Raw genomic sequence first — 15,554 nt, 5'->3', positions numbered from 1 at the left:
TCCTCTCGTCAAGACGCATCGAATGAACTATAACTTGACCTTGAAAGGTCAACTTGAAAATTTGACCTCAGGTCAAGGTCATGACCTGACCGGAAAGGGTCATGTTGCATATCAGTCGATCCGTATCGTCGAGCTGAACACATATTTGGCGTTTTCATCGCTCTAGCATGCCTCTATCAAAAGCTATTTGCGAAAAACTGTTAGATACCATTCGTGACCTAAGATGACCTCAGGGCACAAACAAGGGTCACGGACACCATTTTCATGTTCAGTGTGTCTAAACTACTTGTAATTCGGTGTTTGGGAGTGTTTATAATGTCTTTCGTCCAAAAGAGGCGCATTTCAATTTTCTCCCATTGACTTATAATGGGGAGGTCGCAAAATTGACCTGACCTTAGGTCATCGATATCAAAATTCTGAGATATACATTTTGTACATGCTATTGCTCCTAGCAATCGCTGGAAGTTTCAAAGCGATCGGTCACTCGGTGTAGCTATGACAGACATTGAAACTTTTTATGTGGTGAGGTCACTTCAAGTGACCTGGTGACCTGACCTTGAATGACCTTGGTCTGAAATTTTTACAACATGTGTAGAATTGATGTATAATAAGGTGTACCAAAAACGGCGGCGCGAAGCGCCGCCGTTTTTGAGATATTCGCGAAAAACCACAAGGGGGGGTGTTCAAACACCCCCCCCCCCAGCAGGGCGCGGGTTAAGGCCTAAAAAAGGTGTCTATCTGATGCAGTTTTTCACGGAGAATCGAATGGTGCTATTTTTGTTTCCGTAAGAGGTCTAGAACTTCCAAAAAATCATTTTTTTCAAAATTTTTGTGTGTCGTGACGTCATAAAATTTTGAATAACTCCCACATTTTTGAACCGATTCTTCTAAAAATTGGTATATAGGTGCACATAGACTACTTCTCTGACATATATTCTGGTTTTTCGATACACTCAAAATTTTGGATTTTATAATAATTTTCACAAAAAAAGTCAGTTTTTTTTTTAATTGGGCCAAAATCAAATATTTTTTAAAAACCGAGATAGCCATTTGATAGACAAAGTAGAATCACGTATAACCTTTTTGTTACGTCTTGATTCCTTTAAAAATGAAGATGTTAGCGGCGTTTGAAGTTTTGCCGTTTTTGAGGCGAAAATGGCGAACATGACGTCACAAAAACGTCAATTTTTCAAAAAAATTCCGACGGATTTCGCTCAAATTTTCAGGGAACGTGTCCAATTGATGTATGATAAGGTAATGAAAGTTTGACGTCGCTGGAGTAACGCGTTTAGAAGTTATTGGCGAAAAACGGGAGGGGGGCAGATTCTGCCCCCCCCCAGCAGGGCGCGGGTTAAGCTGAAAACGGAAAAGGACTACTCTTACTTGACTCTGGATAATACTTGACTCGAGTCGTTACCGGTCACCAAAAGCACACAGTCCCCAAGCTCGATAGCTAAGGGATATCTTATAAATGTATGATGCTTTTATATCATTAGAATCGAGCGCAATCGTACTTTTAGCCAGGAAATAAATGTCCGGGTAATTCTGGGACACCCTGTATGACATCGTGTGTCAGAAGTGGAAATAGCCGCATGGCTTTAGTTCACCAGCCTTGTCAATAGATGGCAGTACCGCAAAATGGGCGACGGATGGTGCAATTGACGTCGAATCTTCGGTACCTGCTAAGAATTGAATGGCGGATCTTGTCATGCAAGAATCAAGTAAATCGGTCCACAACTTTTCTAACAACAGGGGTATAAAGTCAAACGCCTTGCCAGAGCTGCGGCGTGGCGGCCGGCGGCGGCCGTTTCGCGGCGCCTGGGAGACTGCCGGCGCGGGACGGTTCCGACTTTGCATTGCACTAAAACCTGTCAACTGCTCGGAAAAGTTATTAAAGCAAAATTTTCATTCAAGTGAGGAATAATCCAAGGGCAGGAAGCATGTGTGTTTGCGTGCATACTGTGCAAGCCAAGAAACTGCATTAGCACTTAGCAGATACTCGCTAATATCAGATCCAGCCATGTCCAAACGCATTCCACGGGATGTGTTTCTGATGCGTCAACAATATTTATCGTTCGAGGGCGGATACAGTTGTAACAATACAAAAATATTTTTGCACAGCTCTATTTCTTGAATGATTATCTTCAACGCCTTATTCCTAGCTAAGCTAATTAGTCCATCCTGGTTGAATAAAAAAGGCGATTTCGCCAAAAGGTCGCGGAAAACCGACCGAGAACGGCCGCGGTCAACGTTAATTTGGGCATGTAGACTCCTAAAAACTCGCATTGGGGCTTGGGTGGATAGGGTTTCCCAGGTATTGGCTCCAAAACAACGTATTCGGCTCCCAACTATACGTCCAAGTGATCCGCCTCATTCCTAGTTAAGCTCTTATTAGATCGTGACTCATAAGTAGCGAAAAAGCGACAAAAAGCATGAATTTCCCTATGGCGGCGGGCTGCCGAGTTGCCAGACGGCGCACCGGCTATTTCCACTTTTGACACACCATGCAGTTGGTATCGGTTTTTTTGATATCGGTATATCAAAAAGTCGGTATCCGATTGACATATCTAACTCTTACGTTATCCCTCAAATGTTAAATGTCAAATGTCACATGTAAGACGCTAGATTTCCTTACCTCAGATGTCAGCAGGAGCCCTCCCTCCTCCTCCTCCTCCTCAGGTGTCAGCAGGAGCCCTCTCTCCTCCTCAGATGTCAGCAGGAGCCCTCCCTCCTGCTCCTCCTCCTCAGGTGTCAGCAGGACTACAACCGGCAGCACGTGATGCTGGCCCGCTGGCGCGGCGCCCAGGACCTGGACGCCGCCGAGCTGGCCGGCCGCAGCCACGTGGTGCTGTACGACGACACCTCCTCCGGCTGGGAGGACGCCTCCGACACACTGGCGGCCGCGTTCGGCGCGCTGCGGCGCCGCGGCCTGGCGCCCGTCTGTATCAGCGGCGGCTTCGGCGCCGTCCAGGCCCGGTTCCCCTACATGCTGACCTCCAAGGTGGGTCTGGTCCTACCACATGCTGACCTCCAAGGTGGGTCTGGTCCTACTGCATGCTGACCTCCAAAGTGGCGGTACTATCTATGAGCAGTGCGGGTGCAAGCGGAACCACACGTAAAAAGGTGTTCCCGGAATGTTGTGTGTAAATGTAGTCTCAGCGGAATAGTGTTTCGATAGGGTTACCCGCGTGCTCCGCAACGCGAAGAAGGGTTATTTTTGACCAGTGGGTATTGGGTTGGTCTGTGTCGATTTGGTTGGTATCCATTTCGTTCGATTTCTTTTGACGGCCAAGCATTTTGTAATAAAACAAAAAAGATACATCGCATCGAGGTGCCCGTGTCGTACCTATTGTCATGCGTTCTACTTTAGAATGATTCGAAAACTGACGTGAAGTCTTTTGAGGGCCATCGATGAATTCCGGTAAAAATGACAATGTAATGGTTTGGAACATTTACATTTTTATGGATACTGTTGCTAATCATGCAAAAATGAAGAGTGAATGTTGGACAGAATTGAATGCTCTATCCAATGGTACCATATTCAATTGCCAAAGGTATCAGGTTATGCAGCAAACCCCGTGTGATTAATAAAGTGGCACAAAATTGACAAACACCATTTTCTCCTGTGATTTGCACCACCTTGATTTGGATCAATCAGCTTTTCACAATTTTTATATGAGAGGCGGTACCTTTCTCTTGCAAATAGGCGTTGATTCAACTCGCTCCATTTAACGGTCACCTAAAAATAAAATTAATTCCAAAATCCCTCAAAAACCGCAATTTTTCAAATAAAAGTGCCCTCTCCGGTGCACGTGGCGCGTGCTATCCTCTGCATTGCACACCATTCAATAGCCCGTTCAATTCTGTACACGATGCTGTTTTCCCCGTGCCGGTCGGACCCCTGGTCACCAAGATATTGCACGGGGACCGGAACCGTGTCGGCCAAAATTAGCCGTTTTCGCCCGATTTCGCACGACGATTTATACATGTAAAGTCTATGACGCGAATTTGCACTTTTTGAGCACGCGCCACGCGCTCCCTATCAATCCGATCGAGCTGAGACCCCTCAAAGGCACGTCGCGCATCCTTGATCTATAAGTTGTGCAAATTTCACCGGGCTAGGTGCAACGGTCTGGCCTGTAGTCCACGCAAAGCACGACCAAGTCGGGACCTCGGTAACGGACAGACGCACCCTCCTCAAATAGTAATTGAATAGATATGGCCTTGGTGTTCCGTAATGATTGGGACAAGCATAGTATTAGTAAATATACAGTGACCAGATTGCTTCTTTGATAAAACACTGCCACGTCGTGACGTCACGCGACTCCTAATCTCCTCTCAGTTTGACGTCATAGGACTCTCCATTGAGTATGTCTGCTGCCACTGACGCCGCTCAGTGTGGTTACCAGTACCTATCTCGTGTAGTGCCCTGTTGCACTTGGACTGTAATGGTTCCCTGCCTCACAATGAACATGCAGCCGTTCCCAGTGGTTCCCTGTGTTTCCCTCACCTTTGAATGTATGCTGTTGCTGCAGTACTTTTCTCTGGATCGTGCACTGGTTCCCTGTGGTTGGTTCCTGCAGTGGTTCCCCGCTGGCTGCTTGTCGTTCCCTGTGGCTGGTTCCTGCAGTGGTTCCCCGCTGACTGCTTGTCGTTCCCTGTGGTTGGTTCCTGCAGTGGTTCCCGCTGGCTGCTTGTCGTTCCCTGTGGTTGGTTCCTGCAGTGGTTCCCGCTGACTGCTTGTCGTTCCCTGTGGTTGGTTCCTGCAGTGGTTCCCGCTGGCTGCTTGCCGTTCCCTGTGGTTGGTTCCTGCAGTGGTTCCCCGCTGACTGATTGTTGTTCCCTGTGGCTGGTTCCTGCAGTGGTTCCCCGCTGGCTGCTTGTCGTTCCCTGTGGTTGGTTCCTGCAGTGGTTCCCCGCTGGCTGCTTGTCGTTCCCTGTGGTTGGTTCCTGCAGTGGTTCCCGCTGGCTGCTTGTCGTTCCCTGTGGTTGGTTCCTGCAGTGGTTCCCCGCTGACTGCTTGTCGTTCCCTGTGGCTGGTTCCTGCAGTGGTTCCCCGCTGGCTGCTTGTCGTTCCCTGTGGTTGGTTCCTGCAGTGGTTCCCGCTGGCTGCTTGTCGTTCCCTGTGGTTGGTTCCTGCAGTGGTTCCCCGCTGGCTGCTTGTCGTTCCCTGTGGTTGGTTCCTGCAGTGGTTCCCGCTGGCTGCTTGTCGTTCCCTGTGGTTGGTTCCTGCAGTGGTTCCCCGCTGGCTGCTTGTCGTTCCCTGTGGTTGGTTCCTGCAGTGGTTCCCCGCTGACTGCTTGTCGTTCCCTGTGGTTGGTTCCTGCAGTGGTTCCCGCTGGCTGCTTGTCGTTCCCTGTGGTTGGTTCCTGCAGTGGTTCCCCGCTGACTGCTTGTCGTTCCCTGTGGTTGGTTCCTGCAGTGGTTCCCCGCTGACTGCTTGTCGTTCCCTGTGGTTGGTTCCTGCAGTGGTTCCCGCTGACTGCTTGTCGTTCCCTGTGGTTGGCTTCTGCAGTGGTTCCCCGCTGGCTGCTTGTCGTTCCCTGTGGCTGGTTCCTGCAGTGGTTCCCCGCTGCTCCCGCCGGCAGGTGCTCACCATCAACACGTTCCGCACCAAGTACCTGCAGTGGTTCCCGTCGCTGGTCGAAGACGAGCTGCTGGTGGGCCGCGCCGACCAGGCCACCAACCCCAATGTAGTCTGCGAGCTGCGCGTCACGCACGTGGTCAACCTGCTGCCGGCGCCTCTGCCGCGCGTGTTCGACCACATCACCTACCTGGCGGCGCCTCTGCGCGAGGGGCAGGACCAGCAGCTGTTGAGTATGCTGCCCAGGTGAGACCGGGGGAGGGAAAGAGAGGGGGAGAGAGTGTGAACTGAATTTAACTCATGCGAGACGGAAATAATAAACCCCAAAACGAAAAGGAGAACTTAAAACAACTTAGGCCCAGAACGTACTGAATATATTCAATTAAAATACATAGCACTAAAATTCAAACAGGCGCGTGATTAAAAGCCGACTGTACCATCAGCATATCCCCCTCTGATCATCAAGATCATCGCATCGTCATTGGTAGGTAAGTCTGTCGGGTGGCTGCCTCAGCCTTGTGCTACGCCGAAGAGTTGGCGGCGAAGGAGCGGAGACATCGGGCCTCCGTCAGAACTGTCTGGCCGAACAGCACCACTATTCTGAGTGGGCTCTTCGATGCACGTGACCTCACTCGAGACAAAACTATCATTGGATGTGCTAGTCAAATCGTTATCGGTGGAAAAGTATGGCGTGGTCACATCAGCTGCTCCCTGAGACCTCGGAGCAGGTGTCACCTGCATGGTCGCCCATGGCGCCGGAGCGGTGATGTACAGCGGTACGTCCATCTCAGTCGTCTCTGATGGCCTGTCTTCTGAGCCATCAGTCTCTTCTACGACCTGACGGTGCCGCAGATCACGGACGTGCCATGGTGTTCCGCCCACTTCCACGACCTGTGGAGATACGACTCTGGTAACCACGCCAGGCTTGGATTTCTCGGTGCACCTGGTTCCTGGTTTCCTCATCCAGACATTTTGGATGATGATGTAAATAATAAACCAAATTATTACAAATGAATTCAAATATATTCAAAAAGACAATGCTACTCTTTTTGAATATATTTGAATATATTTGAATGCATTTGTAATAATTCGGTTTATTATTTACATCATCATCCAACCTGTCATGGATACTCAACATCCAGACATTGTCCCCTACACAATATCTAGCGATAGCATCTGCATTTTCTTCTTGTCGAACAGGGGCCAGATCAGGAGGAATCTCTTATGTCGCATTGCCTGCCGGGTGCCGAACGCAGTCCCGCACCGGATGCCGATAAACGCCACTCGCCGGTGCACTCGTTCTAGAGCTGGCGTCTTTCGGAGTAGCATTGTACAGGTGCACAGCCTCTGCAATCGAGCACTGTTTCCTTGCGGCTATTACTTTTACAGCCCTATGATTTCTCTCAACTATTGAATTGCCACTGGGCCGGTACACCGCCGGCGGAACCACCGGAGGCGGAGACCCCATCGGGACGCGAGAGCGGCAAATATCCGACTTCTAAACGCAGTGTCGTTATCTGCCAACAGCTCAACTGGAGAACCTCTCTCGTAGAATATGTCGGCCAGTCGTTCTACGACACAGGCTGCGTCCATTCTTCTCAGTGGCCGCCATAGACAGAAACGAGACGGCCCACAGTCAATTACGGTCAAGTACGACTGACCTTTGAAATGCGTAATATCAATGGCCAATCGCCACCAGGTTTCTGACACTTCCAAGCTTCCATGCCGCCACTTAACTGGAGCTGGGTCGACTGATCGGCAGATTTGGCATCGCCTCACAACCAATTGCGCCATCTTACGAGTTACTGAACGGTTAATCTCGCGGCGGGCAAAATATAATGTTCGTCGAACCCCAGGGTGTCCGGCATCTTGATGTGTGCGGGCAATTGACGACAGTAGATTTTGCTCAGTCGCTGTGGCTGCAACAGCCGTGACAGGTGCCACACTCGGGGCATTTCCTATCATGGGCATGATTTCTTCCTGTTTGGCATCCCCACCTCGAAGCCAGTCCGAGGGAACGCGTGTTAGAACATCAGCTCGATTTTCTGCAGAATGAACGAGCTGAATGGATAGGGAAATGCCCATTTCTTCTTGCAGCTGCCGTATCAAGTCAATCCGACGGCGGATTAACATCTCCCCCTGAGCCTTCGTTCGGAGCCTGGCGCGACCCGTGAGCGCATCTTCTACCCAGCGATGGACCGTGGCCGAATCAGTTTTAAGCTGGACAGTTTTCATGCCCCAGACTATAGCAAGGTTGATTCCTCGTACCATCGCATCCAATTCAGCCATATTTATATGTGCGGTGTCTTCGCGCCGCAGCCAGCAGGCGTCTTCTATGACAGCTCCATCTTCTGTTTCTATAACGATGCCATAAGCAATTGAGCTCGCGTCTGTCCATCCCACGGCTCTGTCACCCGACACACACCACGCCCCACGGGCCGGGTCATCGCTGGCCAACCTCCGAGCTACGTCATCAACGTGCTCACGAAGCCTTGCGTCATTCGTCTCGTCGTCCCAGCCCTGGGTGAGGGCGTTCACGGAGCGTTTTAACCAAGCTGCCGCTGGACGTAGCCACCCACCGACGGGTAAATGTCCCACAAGTCTGCCACACCACGAAAATATGAAACGGCGGGTCATTTTTGACGGAGGATCTCCGATGGCATTATCCCTCGTCCAGCAGAGCTCGTCTTTGACGGTTTTGACTTTGAGGCCTAAAAACCGGGCGCCCTCGGTAGCACGTTGGGGTGGCTTACACTCAAGCCCAAAGTTCGCGAAGTGTGCTACTACGTCATCCGCGCTTACCATATCCTCGTTGACACACAAATCGTCAACATATGGGAGCACAGCCTGAACCATCTCTGGGCGCTGGGAGAGCACGGCACTGACTACCGCTTTCATTATATCATCGGAGCTACGTTCAAGCCAAATCCGACGCGCGTCAAGGCATACCGCTTGCCCTCTACAATGACGGTCTGGTACGGCCATAATCGCTTTTTCGTCCGTAGCTGTAGATAGGCCTTCTTCAGGTCGACTACCGCTACACGTTTCCCGTGCCGTCGCCACTTCCGAAGCTGTTCTGCACAGACGTCCGCATCGGCGGTGTGCGAGGTAACATGCAGGTTCAGTTCCCGGTAATCGAAAACGGGTCTTATCTTTGCCTTGCTTTGTTGTTCCACCGCCATGAGAGGAATGAGACCCAGCGCAGGCCCAAGAGACTTTTCATCGTAAGGCAATAGCCAGCCTTCTTTGATCCACGACTTCAGCTCAGTAGTAAATTCGTCGCGCATATCGTCTGCAATATGATACTCCGCGACGTCATTTTTCAGCCATTGTGGGCCATTCCTATTCCTCCATTTCCATGACACAGTCCAAATTTTCTCATTGGGATTGAATCGCGCCGTAAAATCCGCCGTGTCGACCACTAGAGGCGCTGGGATACTTTCCGTTGCAAGACACATACTTGCTCTTGGCACAGTCGTCTCTGTCGTGCCGCAAAACCGCAACTCGGAGGGCGTGAGCACATACACGCCACCTAGCGCCATTATTCCTGACATTCCCAAAATCATGTCCAGTCCCAGCGGATGCCGATCGACGACCAAAGCCGCTAGTTGAGCACTTGCTGCACGTGGCACCCGCACGTGTATGCTGCACACTCCGCAGCACGTAAATGGGTCGCCACTCAACGTGCGAACGACCGTTCTCCTCCTCCGATAAACCCTGCAGCAACCGCTATATATTATATTGTCCATGCTTCCCGTATCTACCAGCACTGTTCGCTCCTCTCCATCGACAAGGAGGCGAGTCACAGGTAGAGCGCCGGCGCCCACTACTGGTCGGGAGACGACGCCGGCGCTGATGCGGCGCTCCCGGTGTCGTTTCCCGACTTCCTTACCGGACATTGTGGCGATATGTGATCCGTAGCCCCACAGGTCCAGCACCGGCGTAATCGCCGTTCTCCACGCCACGGGGGACCACGAGCTTCTCGCCCTCCACGCATGGCTGCCCCTGCCGCCGTAGTGACGCCACGCTCACCCTGTAGAACTGCGCGGACCCGCGCCAGTGCGCTGTTCAGAGTCAAACTCTCCGCGCGAGTTCCAGCTCTGATCGTCTGCCGGACAGTGTCCGCACTGTGGGGACTTTGTCCATCCTAGCACGACTTAATTCATATCGTACCCTACGCTACTTTTACTAGCTTTATTTCGCCGTCAAATGGTTGGGCTAATGGTTACTGACCCCAGACAACATGGTTGGCTCCTTTGTTGCATCCATCCCTCCCCCCACCCCTCCTCATAGACTTAGCACTAAGTCGTCTTCGGCTAGCAATGCATCGTGGGCGTGGAAGCGTTCAAGAAGTGGAATGAAGCTACATTGTTTTTAGAAATAGGTATTTGCTCATGCTTAGCCCAATAATCAAAAGGCATTTCGGACTTAACCTTGTGAAGCCTTGCACTTGAAGGGGAGGGGGTCGAACAGATCCTCCCCCTCGGTTTTTCGCAACTTACTCAAGCAAAACGTGGTGGAACGCGACGAAACTTTTTATACCTTGGAGTCAGTCAATTTTGTACATGAACTGAAAAGTTCATGACCTTGACTTTCATAAGTTTTGACATATGACCTGTTTCTCCCGACCAGGTTAGGCTGCTATCGATTTGGCGCATGTGAGCGCACATTATCGGCGCTTGTTGTGGTTGCTAACGCTCCAACATATGAAATGCTGTTTGTTCCTGGCATTTTTGAGGTCATTTGAAGGTTAGGTCGAGGTCATTTAGCTTAGATGACCTTATTTAACCTTTCCGAGTAAGCATTTTTTCTAGATGAGTGCTTGAAGATAATTTCGAATTTAACACCCGTTAAAACCTTTAATAAGAAGTTTTGGTGCTTACGTAACCTGTTACGGAGCCATTAGTAGTGATTGACACCTGCCTATTATGGATAGACGGCAGGACACCTAATCGTCGGGCCTAGCCTGACCCGATCTTGCATGAATAAGATCATCATTGATCAAAACTAACATGAAATTCGTGATCACCACCCCCAAAACCCGGTGCGAGCGACTTTAGCGAGTGTCATTTGAGCGAACGTCATTTGAGCGAACCATTTTCAGCGAATGGCAATTCAGCGATTATCAAGTTCATCGATTATCAAATATAGCGATTATCAATTTTAGCGAAAGCTATGTTTCAGCGACATATATTTCGTCGACTACAATTTGAGCGACTGTCAGTTCAGCGAAACATTTCATCGTCCTGTAACGGTGGATTTTTTCTTTTGCGAGCGTATGCGTACGAATGTTTCCGGAATATCTCATGGTTATCCTGTACTGGATGGCGGATGTCGCGCGTTCAAAGGTCAGGCATTGAGCTCCAATTTAATGCTACATTTGTCAAAAATTCCAACGGTTCAATTTCACCCCCCCCCCCCTAACCCACCCTGCTCTTTGTCAATAATGGTGACCAAACGTTTGTTCAGAGATCAATATTGCTTGTGCTTTTTTCGCGAAATTGCCCCGAGCGGGGCAATCCAACTTCAAGCGCTTGAAGTTGGATCAGTTCCCCATGTTGTAAAATTTGTTCTTGCCCCAAGCACCGTACGAATTTCCAGATATTTGGGTGAGGTCCCTGAAACATAGACTGGATTCCCCTGTGCCATCTCTCTAGTTTGTTATTGGTCCTTGGCATTCCTTCCGTCGCCCTATCTCTCACGTTCCACATTTTCAATTCAAATTTTGCCCGCCTCCTTCCCCTCCCACAGTGTGGCTAAACTCATTTTACGTTAGGGGAGGATGCAGAAAAAAAGGGCTGAAAGGATGTCGTTATTCTAATAAAACTTGACTTCGACCCTTTTTATGCCACGAGAAAATGATGTAGAAATATTAAATACTGATAAAACTTTGAAGGCATTCTGGTATTCGGGATATGTTAAATGAGGTTTAAGTTGGGTCATATACCTATTTGAACATTTGGGGTATTCGATTGGTTGTCTTGGCGTGTTGTAAGAGTTTGCGAGGTTTGTGTTTCTCTTGCTCCTAGATGTTTGGGTTCGAGGTTGTTATTATGAGTCGTGACTGCTGTGTGGATGTTTTTATTTGTATTTTTAGGATGTCATTATTTTCATTATGGGCGGATTTCCCCGCATCATTACAATTTTGGACACACTGCCCTCCCATGCACCCCTTGTTGGTCGTCCGATGTACATATGTTTCTTCAAAATTCAAATTACGTGAAGAGGTGCAATAATTTCCGAAAAGTAGCAAATGATTGACTTTCGTCGCGTTCGGTCATTCGCTGTAACTGCATCGCTCAACTGGTCTCCCACTGACCACCATATGTTCGCTCAATCTGGTTTCGCTGATTCTGGTCCTCGCTAATGTTGATAATCGCTGTGATTGAATTCGCCGGCTTGACAATCGCTGAAAAAGCCAATCGCTTAAATTGATAATCGCTGAAAATGTTTCGCTCAAATGTCGTTCGCTGAAATGACGTTCGCTCAGTTGTCGCAGAACCCCCAAAACCTACCAAAACAAAACCAAAACCACTTTACGAAGTTATATCAGTTTTCGATTTGCCTATATCAAAGCTCTATGACTGAAGCTTCATAAGGTGAACATTGACTGTAGGAGCCAGTAATGTAGACGCAGTGTTGTTGTTTTATCCAAAAACAATATTTGGCGATGGAAAATAACAATGTCAACATGATATCATCCCTCTCTCCCTCCTCCCAACCCCTACTGACCGGAAACCCCCCAGGCGCTGTGCCGCGGTCGGGTAACCCGCCGCGGCGCAGCCCGGCGGGGCGTAAGAAACCACGCGTCACCGTCTGCTTTGACATCTCATAGTGACTGGTTTAGGCAAATTTCGGCAAAAAATGAGAGTTGCCCCCGATGCAGAAATTATTGGAGAACATTTTGATATGTGTTTCCACGCGTACCACCGCGTATCAAACTTTGTAGGGTAACAGTTTGCTGATTCAACTCCCGGAATCAAAAGCATTTTAACATTTTAGCATTTCCTTCGATTTTTTTTTTTTATTTAGGCCTCCCTCCAACAGGCACTTGTGGCCCAATTACAGGAGGGCTCCTCCTCCTCCTGGCCCTTGTTCCCACACCCCCCAGGCTACGGCTGAAGTGGGAGCCTACCCCACACCTGGTGACACAGCCGGGGACGACGCCCGCGGAACGGGCGGAACCGGGAATCGAACCCGAAACCCGGCACCGCCCGCACCGCGGGTCGACGCCTTAACCGACTGCGCCACCAGGGCCGTAGGGCCGTAAAATGATACCTTTGGTTGATTTTTGGAAATTTTCGTGTATACCATCATCTTCCTCATTAAACACAGATAATGAAAACATATCGCAACTTTAAGCTGCTGTTCAGGAAAATGAGTGAGCGGGCGTTTCATTGTCATGTGTTTTTTTGCTATATCCGGGAAGCAGGATGCTGGTCAGCGCAATGCTACACTTTGAGAGGTGTTTTGAGGTGTAAGCAATCGTTTTTGAAAGGATTTAAGGTCGGGTATGGATGCACTGGGCAATTCTACGTGAAATGGATGACAAAAAATGGATATCAAAATACTCGTATTTGCCACTTATGTCGTGCTAGGATAGCATAAGTCCCCACGGTGCACACTGGTCGGAAACGCTCCAGCGAGAGGCCAGCGGCCTTTCCGCAAAAGTTTTTTGCTTGTTATTCCACAACTAGTGAAGCAAACTTCATAAAACTTTGCATGCCTTCTCTGTCATATGTAAGCTATCATTTGGATGTCAAGCACTAAATATATGACGTGAATCTGTTAAGTTATGACGTCATAATTGAGTATAATACAGGATCTAGCACCACTTTAAGTCAACAAGGGAAATTGGAAGCTGCTATTCGGGCACCGGGAATGGTTTCATGCACTCCTTGCAAGGTCCAGTGCTTCACTTTAGCATTGTTGACTTTGCGTGACGTCATTTATGACGTCACTAAGGCCATATAAGTTTTTCGTCAATAACTCCTGATCAGATGGAGCTAGAGAGTCGGGGAAGCCACCATTGGACTCAGGAAGACCTGCCGGATCGAATGATATGCGATATGACCTCCTTCAACCATTTTCGTGACCTGAGGGGCTCCGACCTGACCTTGACCCGAGGTTAACACCTTAAGTTGACTTCACCCCGAACACCAAGCAAAGCATTCAACGCGCCTGAGCTAGACAAACACGATGATGCCAAAATCGCGGCAGTGCGACCATTTTTGGCAAAGTAATTAACCTAAAACCGAGCCCGTGCCTTGTGGCACTTACCTGACCTAAGAGGTCACTGGCTGACCTAAGACCTTAAAATCGGGTAATACCTAATTGTTGCGTCTTATAACGGCACACAAGCTCTTTTTTCCGCGACGCTCTAGCTCAATTAGAGGCGAAACGGCGAGGGAGTTGTACCAACCCTCCCCGGTCAATATAGAAAACCAATCGGTCCGGCCAGGGTTAAATACCGGAATTGTGATCTAATGTAAAAAGACGGCCCAAGGTAACCCGACGTCAGTGACAGGTGTCCTATATTTGCAGTGTCTTATATTCACGAAGGTTTTAATTTCCACTTTCTTCAGCCGAGTGATGGTTGTCAATAGCAATGCTCTCTAAATGCAAGCCGTAATCGCCACGCAATATGTGGAAGGCTTTTGATGTCAATACATGCATAAATGCATACATAAAACGCGCTTTCCACAAAATTCATAAACTCAAACGCATCTGTTTTTAATGACCAGTCAACTACGCATGGATGCGTGCAGGCCACACAGGTCAGCGTAAGCCGGGCGCGGCGGCCGAGCCGAAACTGGGGCGGGGCGGGCGGTAGTTGGGTAGGAAGAGCGGCTCCTGCAAATTTTGCGCAAATATGCGCAGTTAGCTCTTATGTTGCCCTGGTGTAAATTTAAATCCTGCTTCATCTCACAAAAAATCAGAGTGGAACTAGATGGGACTACCTGTTGTTTCCTTACCTAAACTTTGCAGTTATATTCCAGAATCACTGTAGGAGAGCCTTCATAAAAAAGCTACAGTAAATCTTAGTTAGGGAAAAAGCATACCAAAAAATTTGCACTGACCAGTCGGCAACTTCATAAGGAACATTTTGATGCATAATATGTGTGATTTCAATTTGGTGTCTATCAGCAATAAGACTCTGAATATCCGGCTCAAGAAACCTCTTGCTCCGCGTCAGTTTCCGAGTTCTGGGATACCCCATCTTCGGGGGCTGATAACAGTTATTTTTGGTCACCCGGATTAGTTTTTTTGGCCGAAGTGTAATAATTTGATCAATTTCAAATCGATCTATATAAAAAATAATCCGAAACTCCGGAATCGCCCGTGGCCTCTCGTGAGGGCGTTTCCGACCAGTGTGCGGTGGTCCGGTAGGCCGGCCACGAAAGCGCATAGGAGAGTTTGATCGGAGGCTCCGCCGAACAGAGCCGCCAGATGACGAAGGTCCGATAGATATACGTCGGGCGACTCACCGGGCTGCAGTCTCCGGTCTGAGAACGCATCATATGCCGCGAACTGGTCTAGAGCGAAAGCGGCGAACAGAGCCGAGCGCACTGCGAGGATAGAGCTGCGGTCCCGAGCTGGCATCTGAGACCACACGGCAAACGCACCGCCCGCCAGCCGCAGCGGCACTACGGTCATCGCCGAGCCTTTTGGCGCAACATCAGGGATTTCGCTTTCCGTCCTTCCCGTGGTGGAGCTGGTGCTGGCGAGGGGGTACCACCGGGTCAAGAGGACACTTTTAACGCCCATTTCGCAGCTGTTGGGCCGCGAATCGCTGCTGAGCTGTCCGCCAGTGACCCCTCCCCACTCCCGCCGCGGCCGCCGTGTGTTACGTCGGCGGGGCTGCGTCTGCAGCCTGCCACGCTGCCGGAGCTGTCGCTGGCTCTGAGCCGGTTGTCTTCGTCCCGCGCAGTCGGGCATGATGGTGTACCGCTGCAGGCTATAAGATCGT

The 15,554-nt window shown here is 49.6% G+C and overlaps 1 protein-coding gene across 1 annotated transcript; it reads left to right on the top strand.

Moving 5' to 3' along the window:
* Positions 1-2,748: 2,748 nt before the first annotated feature.
* On the top strand, positions 2,749-5,850 carry LOC122377326 (the record flags this gene model as incomplete). Its single annotated transcript, XM_043357261.1, has 2 exons — positions 2,749-3,001; positions 5,589-5,850. Coding segments are annotated over 2 exons (499 nt in total), but the record flags the coding sequence as incomplete, so codon positions are not given.
* Between the last annotated feature and the right edge of the window lie 9,704 nt (positions 5,851-15,554).

This window comes from Amphibalanus amphitrite, unplaced genomic scaffold (genome assembly GCF_019059575.1).
Source record: "Amphibalanus amphitrite isolate SeventyFive unplaced genomic scaffold, NRLGWU_Aamphi_draft 002725F_arrow, whole genome shotgun sequence".
NCBI classification, from domain to species: domain Eukaryota; kingdom Metazoa; phylum Arthropoda; class Thecostraca; order Balanomorpha; family Balanidae; genus Amphibalanus; species Amphibalanus amphitrite.
This window is presented reverse-complemented; position numbering and strand designations above follow the sequence as displayed.